The sequence below is a fragment of the Diadema antillarum genome, unplaced genomic scaffold (genome assembly GCF_040938485.1).
Source record: "Diadema antillarum isolate AM-2024a unplaced genomic scaffold, OU_Dant_1.0 seq00000149_RagTag, whole genome shotgun sequence".
Classification (NCBI taxonomy): Eukaryota; Metazoa; Echinodermata; class Echinoidea; order Diadematoida; family Diadematidae; genus Diadema; species Diadema antillarum.
The window spans coordinates 182,912-208,631 of record NW_027271222.1 but is presented as its reverse complement, the minus strand read 5'-3'; the positions used below and the strand labels follow the sequence as shown (position 1 = coordinate 208,631).

The following is a 25,720-nucleotide window of genomic DNA, read 5'->3' as shown; positions in this document are numbered from 1 at the left end:
TCATAGCTGATCCTACATTAAGCAAGCAAAGCCGTTTTGAAGTTTAATTTTTAATAAAAATCGTTATTTGGTCTGTCAGTTACTCTTGAAAGGAGAATCAACATTCTTCTTTGCAGACGTATACTACCTGTATTTATCTTGACCGCAGTGTTCGAACTTTGGTCAAGTGCAAGTGTAGGCGCTATACTTGAATACACATGCAAAGCTCAGAACACATAACGGGTAAAGAGTACTAAATGCACGCCATCAGTGCCAGGCTAAAGTCCAGGCATTTTAGGGAGCAAACACATGCAGGAGAGCATTATGTTCTGCTGCTAGTGTGTCACAGTGTCGAGTGAAAGAGTGTACGAGGCCCCTATATCAGGGCTACCAAGGAGGCAAGTGACTATCTAGGCGAGCCTTTTGTAATTCATTATCCCTCTCTACTCAGAGGGATCCTCCACACGGTTCAACCTTCATTCGTCAAGCTTTAAACTTCGTTGAGGAACGAGAAATGTCGTCAAATAAGTCAGGATCTGAAGGCGCCAATACTGCCAGGGTTATCCTGTGGTGCGTCCCGAGAGCCATTTCAACTGCTTTAACAAAATGCCTGAGCGCTATCCAGGACATGGATGTCCACTTGGAGCCTTTCGTTTACTGCTACATTGCGGCCAGGACGTACAAAGGGTCATGTGGTGAAGACCTCCCGATGACGTATGAAGGAAACGAAGAGGCGGTGGAAAAGGCAGCCGATCTTGTGGGTGCTGAAACACACACAAGACTTGATCCAAAACGCCTTGCGTGAGTTCCACAATTAATTGCTTCATTTGTAAGAAATCTTTGAAAGTCATATAAAACGTTCATACGTTTGCGAATGCAGATGATGACAGTAAGAAGACATTGTTACGATCAGAGATATATACTAATTACGCCCTACATAAACAGCCTCTTTGGCTAGTTGAAAAAAAAATACTGGTGTGTGGAAGACATATATATGCCTAGAATAGGATCATTCTTTGAATTTCAAGCAACAGTGACAAAACTGAAGAAGACGTAAAAGGCTTTGATTATTTACCGTTTGCAGAAAAAAAAATCTTTTACGTGCTTCAAAATATATTAATGTTAATTAATATATTCAATACCAAGTATTGTTAATATGTGAAAAATAGTTAAATAGAATTGCTTCCAGAATTAACCGTCTGAAGTTATGGTTTATTGAGAAACACATTGATATCTCCTTATATTTTGTAGGCTTTATTGCGAAATTTTTAATGGTAGGGTGTTTTGCGATACAACTGACCTACAAATATGCATCAAATGTGATAACGCGGACATTCTTAAATCACTACAACTCTGCTAAAAAGCAGTTCAGTTTACCGATATTTTGCCTAACATCTTACGTCGCTCGCTAGATGAGTTGGCCGATATACTGTATACGGAAATACGTCAATGAACTTGAACTCACGTTTCATTTTACATTTTATTAATCTGAACCTCTACCGCGTTTCGTGCAATTGCACGACCCAACATAATCCTCGATGATCCTCGATCACGGAACGTTTTTAGTCGTACGTGTGGTCGAGGAGATCCTAGTAGGATCACCAACGGCAGCCTCCCATCTCCGAATTTTGTGGCAGAAGGACATGCATGTGGTATTAACAATGAAAAAGATGACATTGTATAGCTGCATACTTGTGTAGCGCACAGTGTCGCCTTCTATGATGGTTATTGTCATACGGCACATTTTGGTAAATTGGACATTTTGGTAAATTACCAAAATGTGCAGCTACCAAAATGTGCAGTGACATGTTACGGCACATTTTGGTAAATTGCACGTTTTGGTAAATTACCAAAATGTGCAGGACATTGACGGCACATTTTGGTAACTTTCTGCTCCTCTACAATCATATCACAAAAACAAATTATAAGTTCAGTTGGGTTTTGTCCCTACCGAATGAGTTCGGTAGCCTAAAGGCCGTGTCACACCTTTCCGGGCAAGCTACGCGGGCTTGTTGCGTGTAAGGTCTTTCCAGCACGCAGGAAAATTATCTGGTCCGTAGTTGCCCGGAGGTGCGCACGCACGTCCGATTTACCCGCAGCCAAGTTTTGAGCAGCACCTCGCAGGCAACTCCCACGCAGGTACTTCGCAGTCCCCGTATGCGGCCAGCGCGGGCGAGGTAATGACATTTTGTAATTTCTGTTGGACTTCTGCCATTGTTTCAGTTGAATTTCTAACTGAGTTGTCAGCCCCCACGCGCCGAATACCCGCAAGAAGAACATAAGTAGAACGCGTCCAGCAAGAAAGACACATGCACAACTCGCCCAAATCCTTGTCCGCCCTCAGAAATTGTTCGGTATGCTGAAAAATCCCCATACGCAACAAGCCCGCGTAGCTTGCCCTGAAAGGTGTGACAAGGCTTAAACATGGTTACGGGTAAAACAAATTTGCGTGCGCACCTCCGAGCGACTACGGGTGAGATACGTGCTAGGTACTGTTATGTACATGTCATCTGCGGGAACCCCTGGGTAGTAAAAATCGTTCTTCGCAAGTCACAAGCAAGTCTTGTCCGGAAAGATGTTACACGGACTTACAGGCCGTGTCACACCTTTCCGGGCAAGCTACGCGGGTTTGTTGCGAGTAGGGATTTTCCAGCACGCAGGAAAATTTTCTGCGGTCGGATAAAAATGTTTGAGAGTTTCGCGCTTGTGTCTTACCTGCTAGACGTGTGCTACTTACCTTCTACTTGCGTGTGTTCCGTGTGACTTGCGTGAGAGCTTTGAAACCGATCCGTTTTCTGTTGCGAGCGACATACGGGTACTGTGAAGTACCTACGTTGGAGTTGCCTGCAAGGTGCTGCCGGTAAGGGTCTCCTACTTGTGTTCTGCATGTATCCCCGCTACTCACTCGGAACATATTTTGAGCATGCTCAAGGCCTTGTCATGCCGTAATCTGGGGAAGTTTTGCGCGGAAGCAAATTTGTCTTGCCTGTCTTTACTGCAGGACCATATATCACCTTATTTTCTCTCAAGCCCATCCATGGGTTTTGAGTTCAGTTACCAAACTGTGCAGATTGTCCAAAATGTGCAGGCAAATCCACTTTTAGCTGCTCATTTTGGAAACAGTTGATCCCGTCAGGTATATGTGCACTATCGGCACATTTTGGTAAATTGCACATTTTGGTAATTTACCAAAATGTGCCATTTACCAAAATGTGCCGTAACAGTAATCGCCTGGCGCTTCGCAAGCCAAAATACTAAAAAGCTTCATAATTCAAAACATCTATGTTTTCTCCATAGGTTTAGGGATATTAAGAAGTACATGCATGATATCATGTTGAATTAACTCACCTCACGAGGTGTGATACAGTTAAGCTGTAAAAGACAATATGACTATAAGAATGATTGAACATTATTAGATGGATTTTACGGACGAGTAGTATTCGATATCAGAATTAAAGGTGTATCACTTTAAAAAGACAGCTAGAGAGCACGAAAGGGCTGCAAATACGACACATGTAATATGTTTGTGTGTTAATTCACCTTTTATTCTTTCAAATATATAATTGTATATATATATATATATATATATATATATACACCTATATATACATACATATCATACCTGCTGAGATTTCACGTATTGGCTCCACGAAGAAATGAGGAAACAAACTTTTCGGCGTCCTACAAGACTCCTGAAAAAGGCGTAGGAAAATTTGAGTCGAATAAACTCATGCTTTATTGGACAAAAATGCATTACCATTTTATTTCTTCATTATCTATGTATACATGTATATATATTTATCGCTTTGACGATCACGTTTTGAATCAGATCTTAATTGGCGCTCTTTAAGTTTGTGCTAATATCATATTCGGTTAAGGACTGCGTGACAGAATTGAAGAGAAGTCGAAAATTAAGAATCCTGCTCTAGTCTTTGATGAAATCAGTAGTGATAGCATGATAATGATACACTCATTGCGTTGAAATGAGTCTTGCAAATGAATCTTGCAATAGTATTTGCCATTTCCATAATGATCATTACCATCATGAAGACAATATCAACAAAACAGGTCGCGACCTAAACGAACCAACCAAACAAACAAACAAACAAAAAACTTTAATTTGTTGAGGTGTAATCATATTAGTAATGTTGTACTTCCGTCGTTAGTCACAGACTCAAGAGACGCAAGAAAGTGGATAGGTCCAACGGATGTCTTCGAACAGCCTCACGAGAGAGCAACAAGCCTCACTTGCTTCTTCATCGAGAACAATAATGAAAGTGGACAGTTGAGATACCGAGATGCAGAGAACAGTGGCGGATCCAGAGGGGGCGCCCCCTCTTTATTTTTTATTTTTAAACAAAAGAAATGAAAAGAAAAAATGGGGGGGGGGGCTCTTGCGCTCCCCTTTAATTTTGTAAAGGCGCCTCCCCTTTACGGAAATCCTGGACCGCCCCTGTAGAATACACCTTTCTTTCTCTCTCTCTCTCTCTCTTGGAAAACTGTGTAATTATGTGGTACCATTTTTGAATTCTTGGTCTTTTTATTTGTTGTAGATATGCATCGATAAAGAAGGAACTTGAGAGTGCGACCGGTAAATACGTGTTTGTCAAGGACATGGGTGTAGGAATGGGTAGCGGCAACACTTTCCAGTACCTACCCAGCGGCTTTAAGCACACCTTTCTCATTCGCCATCCGGTCCGCTGTATCAACTCCGGCAGAAAGGCTACATTTGCGCTGTTTTCTCAGCTTGGTCTACTCCAGGGCGAAGCTGCTAATGAAGAGACTTACGACATCGAACGAGACGACAAGTACTTCCCACCAGGCTGCTACTTCAAGGAGCTCTATGATGTCTGGAAATACGTCCGAGAAAACATCGACAATGATCCGGTCGTGATCGATGCCGATGATCTCTTGGCGAAGCCTGGTGAAGTCTTGAAAGCGTATTGCGCAGCGATGGGGTTCCCCTACAGCGAGTCACTTCTTCAGTGGGATGCTTCCACCGAATCTCTTCGATCATGGAAAGCTGCTGGGGATAATGTTGTACTGGATCTTGTCAGTTTTTATGGGACGGCAATGAAGAGCAGCAAATTTCTGCCTCCGAGCAAGTTTCCCGATAGATTAACTCCTGACGTCATACGATGTTCCAAAAAAGTTATGAAGTATTATGAGGAGATGTACAACAGTAGAATTAAGGTGTAATCCTACTATTAAACATAATCCGAAGACTTTGATAACAACAAATCTTTGCAATGGTCAAATTCTTGGGAATTGTGAATTTACCAACTCTGTTATAATTAATTTGGTGTATTTTAAGATGAAGAAACCATATGAATTTGTGAAGAGTGAAGAAGGCCTACATACTGTAATAGCAATAACATATTATGTCAAATTAAGTTATCTGACAAGGCGGAATGAGGATGACGCTGTCAATGCTTTAGTTCAGATTTAGACTGTGTTTTTTGTATTTGTTTTGGTTTTTTTTTTTTTTTTTTGCCTGAGTAAGAACTTGGGTTGGTGCCTTGAGAAATTGTAATCATCAATAACTGACATTTTAATACACTCGTTTCCAATCCGCAAAATACGCGTAGCATCCTTTTATCATGCCGAATTTTCTCATGATTTCTGAGTTTCTTGATATCAGTAGGAAAAGTCTACTTTAGTGTAGGCCTATCACATTCCTTTCATCAATAATGCTGTACCAAACGCAATGTGCGCCACTCATCTCTATAGTTACATTATGATTTAATGTATCAGTGATCTGTACATCAATATGTACATATTGATGTATCTATTATCAGTGATCTCGACAGTTGGACATAAGTCAAGGACATGTTAGTCCTTTTGGTGTTTGATTATACGACGAATCACTGGTGATGTGAGGGGTTAATTGCTCGTTTGTTCTTGCTTATTAGTGTTTGTCTCTTCTTGTTATCATATTTTGAGATGGAATCGACAATGCACGCGTTTCAGCCGCTTCTCATTTTTTTCTCTCTCAGTCAGTGTGCATATATATTATATAGCTTCATGAAATCATTTTCCCTCCATTTATTTTAGTTGATGTTGAGCACATTTTTTTTTTCTTGGTCTTTTATACTTTATTACGTACGTGTTTTATGAGAACGCGTTAGTATCCTAACCTTTGCAAAGGAGGAGGTTTTTTTAGTATGTTTCTTCAATTGTCTTTTCACATCATTTTGTATTTGATTATGCATACATGTAGTCTAATGTCTGTATAGGTATGTGCTTTGCTTTGAAACACCTTTGAACCAAATTGAATAATATCCGAATGAAGAATGATATGAAGTACTATTATGAACACACAAAACAAGAAATAACCCAATTTCGCATGGGTACAGGTATAGTGTCAGCACAACATTACCATCAACATCACGGCTTAAATTGGTTATATTTAGTGGAGTAAAATAAATCCCACATTCCGCTGACCATCGGAGGCTCATCTGATCCCCAAATGCAACAATTTCGGCGTTCCGACGAGTTCCGATGAAATCTGACCCGACAAGCTCCAGAGACTCGCACAAATCTCACCGAGGGTGATACCAGTGACTCCACACTTATTGGACTGATACTGACTGGTGACTTGCGACTTGAAATGAAGTTTCGGATGCCGCGAACTATATTAAGCTCTGAGCTTATACCCCATCATATTCCACAGAGATTTTTCTCATCGGTCACTCGTCGGAAGCAAAGTTTCATAAGTTACCGAGGTGTGTCGGATCGCAGTCTGTTGAATCCGACTTGTGTTAGTCGACTATCAGGTCAGTGTTAGACGTGTTGCGCGTGATCCTCATCGGAGGATCTTGCCTCATCGGCTCATCCCCCGACATGTCTGACACTGACCTGATAGTCGACCACGCGAGTCAGGATATATACGTCAGACTGTGTTCCAGTACACTTCAGTTGGTGGCCGATGAGAAAAAAAAACTCTGTTCCTACATCGAACAATCTTGCCTCATCGGATCAAGCCCGACATGCCTGACACTGACCTGAATAATTGACCAACACGAGTCGGATTCATCGGAACACCATCCGATACACTTCGGTGGATGGCCGAAAGAAAAGAAAAAAAAAACTTTCCTTACGACGAGTGATCGATGAGGGAAAAAAATCTCTGTGGAACGGGGATATAAAATTGGTAAAGGTTTGATTAGGGCCTGTGTTTGCACCTTAAATCAGAAATTTGAGGAATTGATAGTTTTACCTGTTTTAAAACACCATGAGTATAAGGAGCAACCATGCAAACTAGCGGAGTTAATGATGACGTTACTTCACAAGTCTCCCATGCATTGAACATGATGTAGATTGCTTACTGGCATTTTCCCTTTCATACCGGGTATAAATAATCCCATCTCTTTTTATTTACATGATGAAATCAATACAAATACATTGCATCCTTTGCACTTAATCAATGTATAGTCATGCAAAAGCCTACATAGAAAAGACGATTCTTTGGTTGATATAGGGGTAACAGTGGCTCCACTTTTGTGTACTAACGGGATGGAAATTTTTGAGGTGATGACATTATCACCTCTTCCGGTCTGCAGTATGTCATGGTTGCGACCGATATTAGTATTCCGCCGGCGGAAACATTTCAAACCTCTAAATTCCATAACAGTTGTAATTTTACATCCGATTTTATTGAACATGACCATGACGTGGTATCGGAGTTTAGATGAATGTAAACCAAGATTGATAAGATATAATTATTATTATTATCATTATCATTATTTTTATTATTATCATTATTATCAATATTATTATCATTATCATCATCATCATCATCATTAATAATAATAATAATATCATTGTTATCATCATCATCATTATCTTATTATCATTATCATTATTATTATTATCATTATTATTTTATCATCATCACCACCATCATAATCATTAAGTATTGTTATCATCATTATACATTCTTTTGCAATGTCCTAGTCTGCCAAGGCAGCGGAAAATTATTTTTGTGACTGCGACCCATGGACCTACGATTGCCACCCATGTCAGTCGTTTTTGTGTTTTATTGTTTTGTGTGTGTGCGTCTGTGTGTTTATGTGTGTGTGTGTGTGCGTGAGCGTGTGTATGTGTGTGTGTGTGTGTGTGTGTGTGTGTGTGAACACTGCACAGAAAGAAGTAAAGTAGGTTCTTTTCAATGTGAAGGGAATTTTCTCCTACACACAGGACTGAGGGCTTTCATTAAGTCTCCACAGATATGATTTATTATTTTTATTTATCTTTTATTTTTTTTGACAGGCCATGAAATTCGCCCTTCGTTCCTTTGGGTTTGCAACTGCTGTAAAAATAAATGGATTAAACCTTACTAATTACTTGCCATTCTTTCACATCATGAAAATGTGTCTAAATGCATCAAGGGTCTCATATGATATACAGATGCCATACCATTGTATCACAACAGTCATTTAATAATAGCGCATTGACAACATTTTCGATCATAAGATAAATGAAGCGATCATCATCTCATTTTTGTACAGGTGTCGTGTAAAATAGGCCTACATCTTAATTTGCGTTCATTTTTGTAGATTGATCTCTTGAGTTGGTTGTCACAGTCACGCATGGTGTCCACTGCAAACCGTGGTATATTCTTAAAATGAAGCGATCATTGTTTATTGCAAGTGTAATTTCAAATCTGTAATTCATGGAAAATGTAACGATAAATGAAGTGGAATATCTTGGAATTTGAATACTTCCGACCCTTCATCTCGTGCTTTGTCATGCTGTAAATGAAAAATCATAAACAAGAGTGCCTTGTATAACACCTCCTGTCGACAGTTGCTATATTGACCAATCAAATTTGAAGAGATTTATTCCTGCATCTTTGAATACTACTCGTGAATTTACTTGCCATTTAATTCTGTATTTTGTGAGTTTAGCATCGTCATACAAGTATGTTCTTTTCCCTCAGGCGAAAAACTTTGTTCTAAAACTGGATTATCCTAAAATATTTGTTTCTTTTGAAATCATCCTCTTTTAGTTTTCTTATTTAATATCTCCTTTTTTTTTTCAAAGATAATGTCTAATTTCCCCAATTTTTATTTTATTTCATCCAACTTACATAATTGAGTTTTTTTTTTAAATTTGAATATTCACAACAGAAAGTAAATGAAACATTCCATTCATCACACAAAGTGAGAAGAATGTATGAATAACCAAGAGCCAGATGTCCATGTCATCAAAGCGCAGATTTATTTCCATTCACAGCAATATACAATAGTCCTCTGATCATATTACAATAAAAAAGGATCAATTCACTATAAAAATGAGTACAGTGTATAAAAGTTACAAAAGGTGAAAGACAAGTCAAGGTCAGCCATTAGCATAGTTTATAGCAAGGTGATGATATAAGAGGGTTATAAAGCAATTTTCAATGACAATACAGCAAGGTGTTGTATCAAATACATACTCATCACAGATTTCCTGAGGCACCAATGTCGGTACGATGTACCTCTGTGGAAAATACATGTATAGACCTGGGCCTCATAGTCATGCTTAAACTTTTTTTTTTAATTGTACCGATTAGCATCAGTAATTTAGAGTACTAAAGTAGTGCACTAATGGTATCAGCAAATCGGAATTTATCAATTGTAACATTCTTTCTATTCATAGCTTTTAAGCCAAACCATTCTCTAGTCTTGCTATACCGTTTTATTTGAAAATTCTTGATCATCTACACTTTACAAGCACCTGCTAATACAATACACGATTGTAGTACATGATAGGGTCTCTCATTTACATTATTCAAATTCTAATTCGAAAGAACATTTGAAAATGAATCAAATTTCACTTTCTGACAGGATAGCTTTGACAGATTCTGAACATTGAGTCAAGGGCTTCAAAATTATGATTATGCAATTGCAAATAATTTACATATTTCAGGATTTTTCTTCTATTGGAAATTTGCATCTTCTTTACACAACAATCTTCACATTTTAAACCATGTTCTATACAAAGATCAATCTATTAGACAGAACTCTACTCACAATCATTCAATCTTAACGTATATTGACAACAAAAAGGATAATTCTTATCATATATATATTAAGTTCATTAGCATCTACGCACACATAAATATAGCATAAATTGTGACACAAGGCTGTAATATCCTCATAAACATTCAAAGATATACACTATGTCAACCAACAGTATGCTCTGTAGATTTAACCTCATCTTATGGTTACCATCTATTGATACACTGTATGTAACGTATAGCCATTGATCAAGAGATCCTCTTTACTTAACGCTCATGTCATACCTTCAACCTAGAAATTCGATACATAGGAATAAATGGGAGAAGAATATTGGATAAAAAGTAGGAATTTAAACTTATCTCCCATTCATCACTATTATAACATGTTCGTAATAACAGGAATACAGGGTTGAGTGAACATTCTTCTTTCTTTGACAAAAAGAAGAAGAAATGTTTGTATAAGACAGGAATAGCTGACATGTGTGTGTTATGTGTCATGTTAATATGAGTACCAGTTTATCATACCAGATCTTCCTTCAAGCAGACAAGTTGAATACAGACATAATTAGCATGGTATAATGGTCCACATTGTGTACATAGCTCTTGTCACAACAGTGAGGGGAAGTAATAAACCAACATGCTAGAATAAAAATGGCTGTGGTATATTGTACAAAATATTAAACTTCACTTCACCAATTTGCTATTAAAATATTCATTATTCTTCCATTTAATGTCAAGACTTCTATACAACAGTCTAGACATGCTGTTTTCTGACTCGAGTCCTTCATGGAATCTCCTGATTTGGAAATTCACTTTAAGACTTGAGTGAAATGTTGTTCCTTCAAGTAAAAATCTCCACATTATTGGATTTGTTATGTCTCTTTGCTGGTACATGATGTCTATATATCTGACAAGCTTTGGGAGCTTTGAAGCTAGCATATGAGAACATGAGAAAATTATATTATTTACTATTATTTTTAGCAGAATCTCAAAATCCCTTAGGACCAAGAACCCAATAACCTATGATGAAGACCACATTTTACAATATTCAACATATGTATAAAATGGGTACATTATTTCTTAATGTGTGTGGTGCACATCTCTGTTTATCTAACAATAGCATGTGTATACTGACTGTTGGTTTATACAGCACTTTTATGCTGCTTTCATTTTTTTTCCCCACTTGCATAACTGATGTTCTGTGTCAAGATGACCTTAAATTGCTGTACACAATGTACATTGTCACTTAAAGTAGTAATCATATTGCATGTACAAACACAGTTTTGAAACCTTTACAAGTCTATCAAGGTATGCAATTCAACATAATGATAACATAAGAGCAATTGTTTGCATAGGGTTTAACCCTGTTTTCAGCCAATGGAAAGTACTGCATGTATGTGATATATTCCCTTGAATAATATGATAAAATGCTCCTTTGGCTTGCTTAGATGTCTACCATTAGAGGTGTCCATTACTCCTAGATCTTAATAGCAACAGCTAACTGATGACATGGTTGATGGTTGAAGATTATGAGTATCCAGGACATATTACTCATCATATTGTTATAGTCAGAAAGTTCAGACAAGTCAGATCATGAAACATTACATAACATTAAGCCTAAGTGAAGTATGAAACGATGGAGCTGGTAACACATAGGTAACTTTGATACGCTACAACCATGACTAGAGTTGGTCTCCCGTTGAACAAATACAGTATTACTTCTATTTACTCCTCCTCACAAAGTGATAATATGAAGACAAAACATATTTGCACAGAGGATTAAGAAATGTATCTCCATCTTGGCAACCAATACACCTGGTTTTAAAAGCCAGCCAATTCAAAATATTACAATTACAGTCATCTTGCATTTCTGCTACAAAGGTCCTAATGTGAACATTATTAGATGGCATCAACAGGCTTTAGTCTATAATCTTGGGGACCTTGCACAAGTCAAACCCTATATGGTAGCTAGCTACAAGCAATATATAAGCCAGCACATACACTGCAACTACTATGCGATATGAGCAGTTACAACAAACACACTCTAGGGGGATATCACGGGTCTAGAATCTACACTTCCAGTCATTTTGCTAAGAGGCAAAAACACACATTCATGACTGCACTTCACATGTTTCACACAATTACAGTGTACAAAAAAAAAAAACATCAAAATTTCCATGTTGGTCAAACTAAGACATCAATATTGCATTCCAAAACATGATCTCGGTAACTAAATATAGAGAAACACCTTAAGGACACAGGATCCTAACATGGCTAAGGGGCACATTCCTCTTTTTATATGGTGCATCTCATCATCTGGAGTTCTTCCACAGCTCCTGATCCACATTACATGCTGTGATATGAGTTTACAGTTCACTTGTATTGCAAGGGCACATATTTCCATTCGAAGTTCATTCTTTAATTCATTTTCTGTTTTTAACCTGCCAGCAGTTATCAATCTAACATTCTCTAACCTCTAAGAGTGATTGTTCTTGTGGAGCAAAGCCAGTTGTCCGACATGACAGGTATTTTTGTAAAGTGTCATACAGAGATAATACATGTATGGCATTGAAAATCTAGGCAAACTTAAATAGAATAAAGTTAGACCATTTTGAATGACCGCATATTACTTCACATGTTATCACACTGACTACAAGGTCTAATCAAGATCATTTTCTTTCCTGAATATACTTGCCATTTGCTTTGCAAAACCGAAAATATCATTTTCCTGCTTTCACATAAAGTAATTGACTACCTGTCTGGAAATATGTGAAAAGCAGGTAGGTTCTCAATATGTCATCCAGAATATGCTGCTGAGTTAATCTATTCATATTTTTGTTAAGATATTTTTAGGACGCCATATCAGCTGTCTTTTTTTTCAGAGAGGTAATGTTTTAGCATTACCGCCTTTACCCAAGGCACATTTAGTCTTCAGCAAAATTGTCCTTGAAATAATTGCAAAGATTTTTATCATTCCAGTAACAGTGCAATGAGATTTTTTGCTTTAGAAACTCAACTACAAATAACATTCAGAGTGCATGAGTTTGTAATCATGATGCAATTGATCGCTGCTGGCCTTTGACATTACACAGAGATTGTCTTTGACTAATACTTTTATGCCATGGATGGGCAATATCACTCCTACTGCTATGAGGTTCCAAGTTTGCCCCTGTATGCATAGCAACTGCCTCTCCTGGGCTTAATTTGTTCTACAACCTATTGCTGTTGGTGCTTGGAAGCTAGTAGAGCAGGAAAACTGCCAGATGGTATGCTCTTCACAGCTGGGCACAGGATCATAAATGTGTGTCAGTGAACATGGTTTGCTCCTTGGTGTAGCTGTAGGGCTGACTCGCATGTGTCATGGCATCATCGTCATACTGTGAATGATGTTGAAAGATTTTGACAAAACAGTGTCATAAAATAATATGTGACTTTAACCTTTCTACTTATTCTTTTTACTTATCCTTCCATTGGGAAATAGATACAGGTTCTTATTTGGCTCCACTGACCTACATGTATCTTACATATCTCAGATGTAGTCATACTTCAGCTGCATTTAGTCAGTTAAACAAGCATGGAGGCAAAAAACACACTGAAGCATGGAGGCAAAAAAAACACACTGAAGATTGTAAAATTTAGAATAAAGCACGAGAGTCGACTGTGCTCGATGATTTGAATGTTCAGTAGTGAACGCCATGTTTACATGGCAGCCATACTTACTGCTGAGTAAAGGCTATTTGTCCTCAAATTTTACCAGCAAAGTTTCTTTTATGTGGAAGCTAGGGGGTCTCCCCTTTTGTACCATAAAAGGCTTGTTTCTTATCGGTCTGTTTCACAGACCTTTTCCTTTTAAAAGAGAGATTTTGCCCACGGATTTCGGCAGAGCAATCAAATAGTATTCATGCAAAGGTTGGTGTGTGGCATAGCCTTTGTAGATTCACTTGCTAAGGGATTTACTTCACAATGTTCACCTCAATATTCTTCTACTGGGGGAAACTCCAAAGTTAATAAAAAGCAAACAACTAAAACGACCATGGCAAGACCTGTATGGATTTGGCAAGAGTAGAATTTTGCTTCTATTAGGTTTTACAAAATCACCTTTTTTCTGTTTTTTTTTTAACCAACTTTACTTGACTGTCTAGATCCATTTACAATTCCTTGACCTCTTCAATTCCGTAACTTTACACCTGTAGTGGTGAGGAAGTGTATACAATTATGATTTACAATGTATATAGTAGGGTATGCCTGCAGCTTACCATACTGACCAGGCCGGAGTCCATCTTGGGAGGCAAGGGGGATGGGTTGTCCCAGGCTGCCACCCCTTCCTCTTCATCCAGGTACTTCAGGGAGTTCTTCTCCATGATCTCTGACGTGCGGCTGGTGGGGCGGGGTGGGGAGGGTGCAGGGAAGCTGGGGTTGTAATAGGCGTTGTGCAGACTGTGCATGCTTGACTGGCGGCTGATTGCCTGGGGAATGGGATCCTGTGCAGATGAAGGGGGGGGGGGGATATTGGGAGGCAGGGGATATAGATGGAAAAGGAAAATGAAGTCAGCCAGCTAATAGAAGAAACTTAATGTACATGATTTGACTTTAGATACAAACTCAGACATACACAGTTAAGGCACAGACCCCCAAAAGTACCACAGATACAATCAAACCACAAGAAGTCAGCTTATAAAGGTTTTGACTGTCTTTTGCATTTTCATTTCATCATGTCATTTTGCTAGCAATACAGAGTTGTTGCTTCAATTCCAATCTAGTCTGAAGGAGAAAGAATGACACAACTTTCCCATGAATGACAGGAATGACAAAATCTGTATGACTTCATAACCCTGTACAAAATTCAGAAAGAGCATATCGTCTGCTGAAAATCAGAAAGGGGCTATCACGTTCTACGACATGAGTGTAAATACAATACAATCAATTTTCCTGATTTTCTAATTTAATCAAAAGTGGGTAGATTTATAAGCATCGTTCCAAATATCAGGTAAAATATAGCACCCTTTTGGCTTTGATTTTGAACATTTTACTAAAAAATGTAAATAATTAAAAATTGACACCACAATGTGAAACCAATAACTAAACACCCCCTCAAAAATGCCCTAACACCCTTCTGATTCTCAGCCAATGATATGAAACATCTAATTTAGATTTCTTTTTGAGGCATGTTGACACTCACCAGAATGCTCTCAGACTCTGGGTAGCGGGGCAGCATGGAGGAGAAGGTAAAGTTGTGGGCTTTCCTCTGGCGAGGTGGTAGGGGCTGTCTCTCCCTGGCGTATGGCTTGCGGGTACCCGACCGGCTCAGGAGGACAGCGATGATGACGAAGATGATGACGACTCCCACCAGGACCATGATGGCAATGAACCAAACAGAGGAGTACCAGGGAGTCTGCTGAGTGGGGAGCTGGCCTCCTGTGGCTGGAGGGACAACATAGACACAACACAGACACAACATATTCAGCCTATGCATACTGGCTGCATACAAGAAGCAAGTGACTGGAATGAATCAAGAGGGACTGGTGCTCTATGCCCATTTCCAGCGGGCATGTCATTGGGACCACTTCACCAAGCCTTTGTCCAGCTTCTTTGTGAGATATAGGATTCTCTGGGCTAAGACATATGTCTCATAGACAACACTTGGTATTAAGAAAATCCCTTTAGAAACTTTGAATAGGAACTGAGCAAAACAACTGTTAATTGAGCAAGCTTGTCTTCCTCATAGGGATTCAGCATAAATCAAGATACTGCTTCAACATATTTATTGGGGCTTCAACAATAAACAACTTTTAACTACTTGCACCATGCACAGCTCATGAAGTTCACATTATGCATAAAGATGCAATGATAAATTGTCAATTATTACCAATATAAACGCAATAACACGAATATGATACATACATCTTTTCCAGAAGGTATATACACACACAAATAACACATACACCAATGTACACAAAAATGTATGCATACACACAAATAAAGTGCCATAGATAAAAAACTTAGAGCTATCTCCATTGTTAACATTTCACATATTATCTTTTAAGGTCATAATAAGGATAAATGCACGAAAAAGTAATGATCCATGCTTAAAATAGTAAATATTTAGGTCTTTGAATCTTGAATTACATCTACTCCTGATAGAGAAGTGGATTTCCTTTCGATACTGAGATGTGTTGAAATGGGCTGCTGTATGAATGACTACTAGAACTTACTTGGTGGCTGATAGATGACAGTTGGATAGGAAACACTTCCTGTTGAGGTCACACAGGTCACTGTGAATTCATACTCTGTAGGAGACATCCAACAATGAAAGAGACATGATACAAACTTCTTGCTAGGACAAGTTCAAATCATGAATTAAAAGGAAAGCATCTCGTGCATATTTATTGATATGAAGATCACCCTAAAACACTAGACACAGAGCAAAAGGTGATCTTTTCTGCATTTTCTGTGAAAAAAAAACAAAAAACAAAAAAGAAAAAGAAAAAGGAAAACATACGAATTATGTAGATGAGTTGAATTGTCCCAATGTTGTAGTCTTAGGTAAAAGATTGTGCTTCCCACACTTGGTCAGAAATTTGCTGATTTCCCATTTTGGTTGTGATCTGTTTTTGTGAATAATAACTTGCTACTCTTTCCTGTTATTTGGCATGATACTTGTGAGAGCTCAGTCAGTATATAACATGTGTTCATGAGCCAAATTAGATATTGAGCATTCTGAAAGAAGACTGGTGTATTATTTTTTCCCCACTCACCCATATCCTTGAGGGGTCTGGTGACTGTGGTCGCTATCCCACTGTAGACAGTGTCACCATTCTCCACCAGGATGTACTCCCGCAGCATGCTGTTGAGAACAAAGCTCTGAGCCCAGCCCACTGTGATCAGACTGTTGTTGGTGTTACTTGTGATGGACGGCTTGATGCCAGACACATACACTGGTACTGTGGGGAGAAGGTACCAAGGTACATGTATGCACACATGAGTCACTCTTCAAGATTAACAGAAGCAAGAAGATGGCAGTAGAACACACTCTTTCGCACAAAGCAGTGGTAGTCATGGGAGTATTACCCATCAGCGTGTTCTTTTCTCTGTACTACATTAGAAACTAGAGAAGCACTCTGAGAGCGCAGACCTCCACCATGCAGCTAATTTCCACCAATGATCTTGCTCTTCCATAGAGATCAGTGATTTCCACCCATACATGTGCATGCTGAAAATCGCCCAATTTCCCGATGTAGAAGCCTTTGTTACGTCACCAATGCCATTTGCACGGCACACCTCACCCGAGCAGAAACTAGAGCACGCACTTTATTGCAAGTATGAAAACCTCAAAAATGTGCTGCTTGAACTCCCAAGTTCATTGACCCGGCCTGCCAAAATATCAAAAATTCTTCATAAAATCCAAAAATATTTCAGGATCACTACCAAAATTTAATCATCTGTTCCTTGTGTCATTCTCAACCTCTCCTGCAAGTTTCATCCAAATCCGTTCACAACTTTTTGAGTTATTTTGCATACAGACAGACAGACAGACAAACAAACAAACAAACAAACAAACGGTAATGAAAACATAACTTCCCTTGGCGGAGGTAATAAAGAAACAATCAAACTACTGCTTGTCAAGTTTTTGATAAACAAACCCTCCAATTAGTCTGACTTGCATCAAATTGACAATATGCTATTCCTCTGTTTATCTTGATTTTTTTTAGGCTATTATACTTACGTCCTGGCTGTGTGTTCTCCTGCGTGGAAGATGACTGCACCCCTCCAATGTTATTGTAAGCAACCACAGCAAAGTCATATCTGGTGTATGGAGTGAGGCCAGTGGCATTGTGAGACAGGGAGAGGTCCTTGGGGATTGGATCGTACTCTGCTGTAGGGCAGGTTTGCTCAAACGGCTGTGTGGTGAGGGGACATCCCCGACGGATCAGCAGATCAAACCTGGTCATCAGAAAGGAGACACAAATTTCATTAATGAAACTATCACAGAGTTTGACACATACATACACACATACATACATACATACATACATACATACATACATAGACACATACATACATATGCACAAATACATACACACATTTTGTACATGCACATTGTACATTAACACATATACATACAAAAGAATGATAGTACAAACACACTTGTATACTGTCAGAGCCTGTACCATTTGTTCACTCAATCACAAACATTGTAAAATTTGTATGTATTCCAGCAACTGCATATTAAAAAGACATTACATTAGAAACTGAACAGCATGGCATTCACTGCAGATACATCAACTTTTCCTGATTACATCCTGACATAGGTCACTAAAGTATCACCACTATGACATGCCTGTGCTATTTTGATGGATCAATTCCTGAGTTAGCTCACCTTGTAATGATGCCATTGGTATTTGTAGGGTAGTCCCAGCTCAGGTAAATCCATGTCTTATCTGTCTGCAGCACCGTGGGTGGTGCAAGACCACTTGGGTCCATCTGGAGCGTCGTCACGACAACAGACTCACTGGTTGTGCATCCTCCAGAGGTGCAAGCCTCGACGGAGTAGGAGTACGTTGTGAATGGCATCAAATCTCTGTCATCGTAGCTTGTCTGAGTTGACTGTATAAGCTGCAGGATATCAAGTCAATGATAGTAGAATGACAATCGAATGCACAAACTAATCCTTTCACAGTTTTTAAGTAAATTAATCTTCTGATGCATTGAGGGCCAGTACTTCTGATTAAGATTTAAGGGGAATCAATAGAGTGTGGCAAAATACTGAGAAATGAAACAACAGACTGGATACTTTAGTGATAATCTGAAAAAAAACCCTAATGTGTCTATGGCATACGTTTCTCTTCGTTTGTCATGTATCCCTTCTTCAAACAATTAACTATCATAAACCTCCCCTCCCTCCCCCCCCCCCAAAAAAAAGTGTTTTATCTGAATTTGCGATAACCCACATATTGTGCAACAATTGCTTGAAGACATCTTAAAGAATGACATCATCAAGAAGGCAAACACATTAAATTTGAGATAAGGAGTTCAAAAAGGCAAAGGGCAGATGATTCTTGGAGCAAATTTTCATTTCATTTCATTTATTTCCACAGGGTAGATAAAAAGACATACAAATATTACGTGAGCGCAACTTACATCATGCAAGATGCAATGCAATAAATGTATAACACGTGGAGGAATCAACAATAGGCCATAAAGGCCTTTCAAAGGCTGATCCCTGAAAATCAATCTAAGCATGAGGTGCTTGAGAGGCTTCTTGAATCCAACATTTATATCTGGAGTGATTAAGTTTGTCATGATGTTTGCATATCATTGAGGCACAAGACACAGTGCTGTCTTCATATACCTATACCGCACTTTATATACTAGTCGGGCGCAAGAACAAACACCATCCAAATAAAATCACCTACACCTACACGCATACAAAAGTTCATATGACCATATCATTTCCATCTTCCTACTGTCTTACCTCCGTGTTGTTCCTCCTTATGATGTATCTTTGTATCAGTCCATTGGGTTGGCTTGGTTCTCGTATGGTGAGAGCCAGACTGGTGGCCTCCACTTCAGTCACAAGTGGTGGTAGTAGCCCCTAAAATGTACATCATATTGCAGGTCCATTATCACCAGGTCTTACAATGAATTTATGCGTGGCAACAGACGGATGTTGTATGCTGCCTATGCTGTATCTTGCTATTCATGCTCTTCTTGAGAAGGTAATATTCCATCTCAATTAGTTGTAGTATACTTCATTAAATTTACATATGTCATTTGATTTTCTCTGCTTAGTGAGATACACAAAATAACTGGTCTTGCCATAAATTGTAGTTGTGGTTTTTACTACTGCTATCAATGTCATCCTGCATTCAAAGTGAAATGTTCTCATTCAGAATTCTTTCATCAAACCATTCTTGAAAACTTGCACAAAGGTAATAAGTCACAACTGAGGAAGATTGTGACGTACACACAGATCACAGTGTACAGCTGTATTGAAAGTTGAAACCAAAGACAGTAGATAACAAGATACGAAGGCGCGCGATAACATTGGACTTTCCCCTCAGAGTGTATGACTGAGATTAAACAACGCACACAGCCTGGGCTGTATGAGCGAGGCATGTTTTTTATTGGATGTGAGTCGAGTAGGAATTGCAAGCGAGCACATGGCTTTGCTTATGTAGGGGAGAAGAATGTTCGCGAAGGCATGTGCTTTGCGATGGCATGGATACTTACCATATACACGGCGCTTTCGTGGCTATGCATTTACATGTACTGGATGGACGGAGGTCAAAACACACCAATCCGAAGCTTGCTTTGTAAGTTTGTTGTAAACGACAACTGATACGGAATCTTTGAAATATTGTTGTGGTATTTTGGTAGATTTTTTGTGTAAAATATTAACAAAATCAAAGATCGCTTGAAGAAAAATTGTCCCGTTTATTCTTTATCACAATTACTTGCTAATTCAACAAACACATTTTAACATATTTCAAATATTTATTATGATGTATAAATGATAAATTGGTCTGCATTGGCATGCCAAAAATGTCTTACCTCTGGTGGAGCTTCCAGCATTCTGACTGATGCCCAAGGACTTGGAGTCTCCCCAATGGAGTTAAAGGACACCACCAAGTACTCGTATGTCTCGTCTGGTACCAGAGTGGGGTCCATATCCACATATGACCTGAGTGTTGTGTTGAGGAGCATAATGGGCAATGAACGAGCACCAGTCAAACGATCAACACCCCGGCGGTAGAGCTCATATCCTAGGATGATTCCATTTGTGTTCTCTGGTGCATTCCACACTGCCCTGATGCCACTTGCAACACCAAGATTGTCAGCCAAGGGTTCTAGAGAAGGCGCAACCTGACCACTGGGCGCATGCTCCAGAGTTCTGGCCTCTACACTGTCGCTGAGAGCGCAGCCTGAAGTTGTACAAGCTTCAATGCGAAACTCGTAAATGGTGTAGAAATCCAAGTTACGAACATCAAAACTGAGCAGTCTCCCTGAAAACACCACAGAGTTATCCACAAGGAGAGTGTAGTTTTGGATCTCTCCATTAGGAAATGCAGGCGGCTGCCAGATGGCACGGATGACTTGAGATGACAGAGCAGTAACAGTGGGAGGGCTCAGACCAGCAGGTGAGGACGAGGAAGTTGTGATGACTGCTGCATCACTGATGGCACGGCCAACACTGTTGAATGCTGTGATGACATAGGAATACTGCTGGCCCGGTGTCAAGCCAAGCCCTCCATCTCCGAAGTCTTGGTAACGCTGAGCATCCCCGTCGTAGACCAACTTGCCATCTCGACGCAACTCGAATCGGGTGATGAGACCATTTGGCTGTTGAGGTTCCGTCCAGCTGGCTTCAATGGCTGTGGCACTAAGTACCCTCAGCGATGGAGGATTCATTCCAATTGGTGCTGCTTCAAAGGGGCGTGCCAGGGCATCAGGGCTGTTAGTGCAACCTCCTGAGGTACATGCTTCCAATATAAAGGCATACTCCTGGAATGGTGTTAAACCACTGATAGTCGTAGTAAGTCCTAAGCCACTATAGCGGACTTCGTCGTCCACTTTCAGACGATACTGGACAATCTCTCCACTTGTGATAGATGGAGATGTCCAGTTGACCATTATCTGGGTAGAACTAATTGGGAATGGTCTTGGTGGGTCAACACTAGTGGGGGCAGTCTCCAGAGTACGTATGTGTGTTGCCTGACTTGTGGTACAGCCACCCTGAGTACAGACACTGATGGTGTATGAATACACAGTGTATGCCTGAAGATTAGAATCTGTAAACTGGAATCCAAAGTCTGGTGCAAAACTGAAGGGAGCACTATTATTCCTCTGGAGGCGATAAGCAGTGATTATGCCATTACTTTCAGCTGGAGCACTCCATCCTACGAGAAGGGAACCTGGAGTATTGGGTATGTGGCTGACAGTGGGAGGTGCCACACCGACTGGAGCAGCTTGGTCCGTCTCCACCTGCACCCAGTCACTGTTCACTGACCCTTGGGAATTCATGGCCTCAATACGGTATTCATAAATCTGGAATGGCTGCAAAGAACTGTCTACAAAGGTGTAGTCTTCAGCAGTTGTGTCATACTCAGAGTGGATGATGACAGTGACAGTGAAGGCACTGTCCTCTGTGGTCCTCCTTCTCCTGCCAGAGGTAGTGGGCCTTGCTGATCTCCTTACAACATCATACTGGGTTATAACACCATTAGGTGTTACAGGTGGCTTCCAATTCAAAACGACAGCAGTAGAGTTGACAAATCCTAGTGTTGGAGCAGGCTGATTTGCAGGTGCTATCTCAGCTGTTCTCACAGTTTGGGGACTGCCCCTCCCACACCCAACATTGGTGCATGCCTCAAGAACAACCACATACTCTGTGTATGGGGTCAATCTCCTGAAAAGGAACTCCCTGGTAAGACCTGTGTAGATAGGTGTGATAAGGTACTCATCTTCATAGATGTGGTAGTTGATAATGTCTCCATTAGGTTGACCTGGCTCATCCCACCTCAAGAGCAAGGCTAATCCATCAGGTTGCTGCTCCACAGTGAAGAGACCTATGTCTCCAGGAACACCCTCTAGCGTGGTGACTTGCGCCCAGGGCCCATTGGTCTCTCCTGCACCATTAATGGCTACGATTCTTACTTGGTAGGCTGTGAATGGCATAAGACCAAAGAAGGTTGTTTGCAGGACAGTTCCTCCAATCGTGGCAGCTGTAACAACAGGTGGTGTAGCCGTTGGGTCATTCAGTCTCTCCTGATACTCAATACGGTAGTATACGATGATGCCATTGGGTGAGGTGGGTGATATCCACGTAGCTTCCACAGCATAGGGGCTGACTGCCACAAGGGAAGGTGCAGATACTCCTATGGGTAGAGACTCCTGGGTCCTGACGGGTGCCCAAACACTGTCTGTTACTCCTTGTGAATTCTCCGCTCGCACTCTGTACTCATAGAGAGTGAAGGCAGCGAGATCACCACCTGCATTCACAAAGCTTCTCTCCGACTCTGACTGCGTCAAGAACACCAGGTTCTCACGTGTTGTTCCAAACTGTCGGCGATACACAAGGTACTGCTGAATGACCCCATTGGGCTTTGCTGGAGGGTCCCATGTCACTATGACCACACTAGGGCCGGTGGATACTAGTGTCGGTGGGGGCTGTTCCTCTGGTGCAGCTTCAAATGTTCTGGCATATGCCCTTGGGCCCACTCCACATCCCCCATCATTGCATGCCTGGACCCTCATGTCATAGAGAGTGTACGGTGTCAGACTGTCAACAACCACCCTGGTATTCCCTGGGGACACCAATCTTGTGCTTTCATCCAAAGTTCCACTCATCACTACAATTCCATACTGTCTGATGATACCATTGGGGATGGTGGGTTCTGTCCATGCTGCTTCCATTGTTGTTGCACTGAGGACAGTCAGCGTGGGTGCTGGGATACCCTCTGGGGTACTGGTAGGTGTCTGGGCAACATGCACAGAGCTGTTAGCCCCACCTGCTATAGTATTGGCTGCCACAACATACTCGTATCTCGTGTTGGGTGTAAGTCCACTGTCTACATAGGTCAGAACTGAATTATTTCCAGTGTACACCATATCACCATTCCGGTAAAGCTGGTATGATGTTATGATGCCATTTGGCCGAGATGGTTCAAACCAGTAGAGTTCAATGACTGTAGAGCTCACTACCACATGAGTGGGTGATGACAAACCTATGTAAAGAAAAAAACAAAACAAAACGAAAATAAAAGCAAAACAAAACAAAAATCTTTAGCAAATACATACTAATTCTAAGCTCTGCAGTGGCAGAGGTTGCTTGGCAAATACTTCTCCTTGGAAAAAAAATATATTCTTGCAATTTAAGTTGTGACCTAAACGGACTCGACTCCAAGGACCCTTCAACTAAACAAAACAAACTGGAAAATCCCTTACACAAAAGCCTTGTCATCAACAATTAGTCAGCTCTAACGATTTCAACTCATTTCCCATGTGTTTCATAGTACCACCTTCAGCGCTTAATGTCATACAGTGCTGGATCTTCAGAAAATAAAACAAAGTGAAATAGAGCACACAAAAACACAATAATTGCACCCATATTGAAAGAAAAATAATATGTGGTATGGGGTAAAACATGTATACCTTTTGTCTACTTTATATCACCTCTGTATCACTCCAATATTGTAAAATAGTTTAAATCCTTCAACATATGATTAATTTGTCTTTACTGATACAAACAGTGTTTAAGTCACTGCTTCCTTGAGTAGGTAGAGGTTGACAGTGACTGAAAGCTCTAGGTGCTGAAGGGTTAAGAGGATTCCTACCTTCAGGAGGAGCCTGCAGAGTGACAGTCGAAGCAGCATCACTGTCGGTACAACCTGCTGATGTACACGCTCTCAGTGTGTACTCATAGAGGGTGAAAGGGTCCAGACCTGAAGTAGACCCAAAATGATATCATTTCCATTTGATGTTATACCGGAGTGTATATTTTTGTAATTGTGCCGAGCAATGTATTGCACCGCACTTTGAGCATCTACAATGTAGGTATGGCTGATACACATTGATATGCTTGGGCTCCGTTTTACCAAAAGATATAATCAATTGTAAATTCCCTTATGACACAGGCTGCCATAGACTTATAAAAATCAACTATATAATCAATCATAACTCTTCATAAAACAGGGCCCAGGTATCATTGATATCATGGGTATTATATGTGCATATAAGACAGCAGCTAGATCACTGTTTGGTAAGGGGTTCAACATGCACTGACCTCATGACCATGTGTACCATTACATTTGAAGCACAGTAACTAACATTTTGTAATGACACATTCCCAATGGGAGGGAATAGAAAAATTGAACACAGAAATCAAGATCAGATGTGTCTGCAATATAAATCAAGCATGCTTATATCCTGAGACCTTTAACTTATTTACATTCTTTCAATTCCTTATAAATGCATTTCTCTTTGTTTGTTTGTTTGTTTGGTTTTTTTTTTGTTTTTTTTTGTTTTTTTTTTGGGGGGGGCTTTTATCGAGTCATTACTGTTTTCACTCAGACATTTTACTCAGTTGTTGAAATGGCAAATTAGAAAATGCTTTTAATTGCACAATGACTGTGAATTTGGAACTGTGGCTAACAGAATATATGCATAATCATAAAGAATTAGTGAATGAGTCTCTGCTCTTATTGGGTTTAATTCAGCTGGGCTAGCCATGTCCATACAGAGTTATCCATAACAACCCTTTGAGTAAAGATGAACAGTAACATGCTAGTCAATGACTGGTAGAAACAGTCAGGACGAGTTCCTGATTGCGTGCATAGCAGTCTGCTTGACTCCTTTACGCTTCTCTTATCAATCTTGCAAGCAAATTACACTTTTCAAAGATCTCTAAAGCTTTGCTGTTCGAGACTGGTCTGACTAACCTGTGTGAGTGAACTGGAAGATGTCAGGACCTCCCTGGTAGATGGGTGTGGCCACGCCCGTCTGCAAAATGCTGTACTCCTGAATGACACCATTTGTGAGACCAGGCACCTGCCATGTGATGCGGATGCTGTCTGAGCCGATCGCCATGGGAACGGGATCAAAGAGGTTCTCAGGGGCTGCCTGAAGAGTAGCAGCTACCACCTACAGGAATAAAGCAATTGAACAGGTTAGATAAGGGGATGCAAAGTAATTGACAGGCACACATGTCTTATTTAAATACTGATCTAGTAACCTTTGGTA

General features: G+C 40.1%; 2 protein-coding genes across 2 annotated transcripts in view; one reads left to right on the top strand and one right to left on the bottom strand.

Annotated features, from left to right (window-relative positions):
* Window positions 1-331: 331 nt before the first annotated feature.
* LOC139727728 (uncharacterized) lies at window positions 332-5,462 on the top strand. Its single transcript, XM_071638707.1, has 2 exons — window positions 332-780; window positions 4,533-5,462. Exons 1-2 carry the CDS (start codon window positions 494-496, stop codon window positions 5,176-5,178), a joined length of 933 nt encoding a protein of 310 aa, XP_071494808.1. The 5' UTR covers window positions 332-493; the 3' UTR covers window positions 5,179-5,462.
* A 5,523-nt stretch (window positions 5,463-10,985) lies between these two features.
* LOC139727737 (usherin-like) overlaps window positions 10,986-25,720 on the bottom strand; it is an 87,203-nt gene continuing 72,468 nt past the window's right edge. The window contains 11 exon segments of the mRNA XM_071638716.1: window positions 10,986-13,359; window positions 14,239-14,463; window positions 15,162-15,403; window positions 16,195-16,269; window positions 16,738-16,923; window positions 17,706-17,923; window positions 18,360-18,595; window positions 19,455-19,574; window positions 20,534-23,706; window positions 24,316-24,423; window positions 25,420-25,621. Coding sequence (XP_071494817.1) covers window positions 13,276-13,359; window positions 14,239-14,463; window positions 15,162-15,403; window positions 16,195-16,269; window positions 16,738-16,923; window positions 17,706-17,923; window positions 18,360-18,595; window positions 19,455-19,574; window positions 20,534-23,706; window positions 24,316-24,423; window positions 25,420-25,621 — 4,869 coding nt within the window. The 3' untranslated portion in view covers window positions 10,986-13,275.

What these genes read in the sequence shown, in the direction of transcription:
- LOC139727728 (XM_071638707.1), top strand. Translation starts at nt 494, where the DNA reads ATGTCGTCAAATAAGTCAGGATCTGAAGGCGCCAATACTGCCAGGGTT. An exon ending in CTTGATCCAAAACGCCTTGC is followed by an intron (nt 781 to 4,532) that starts GTGAGTTCCACA and finishes TATTTGTTGTAG; the next exon opens with ATATGCATCGATAAAGAAGG.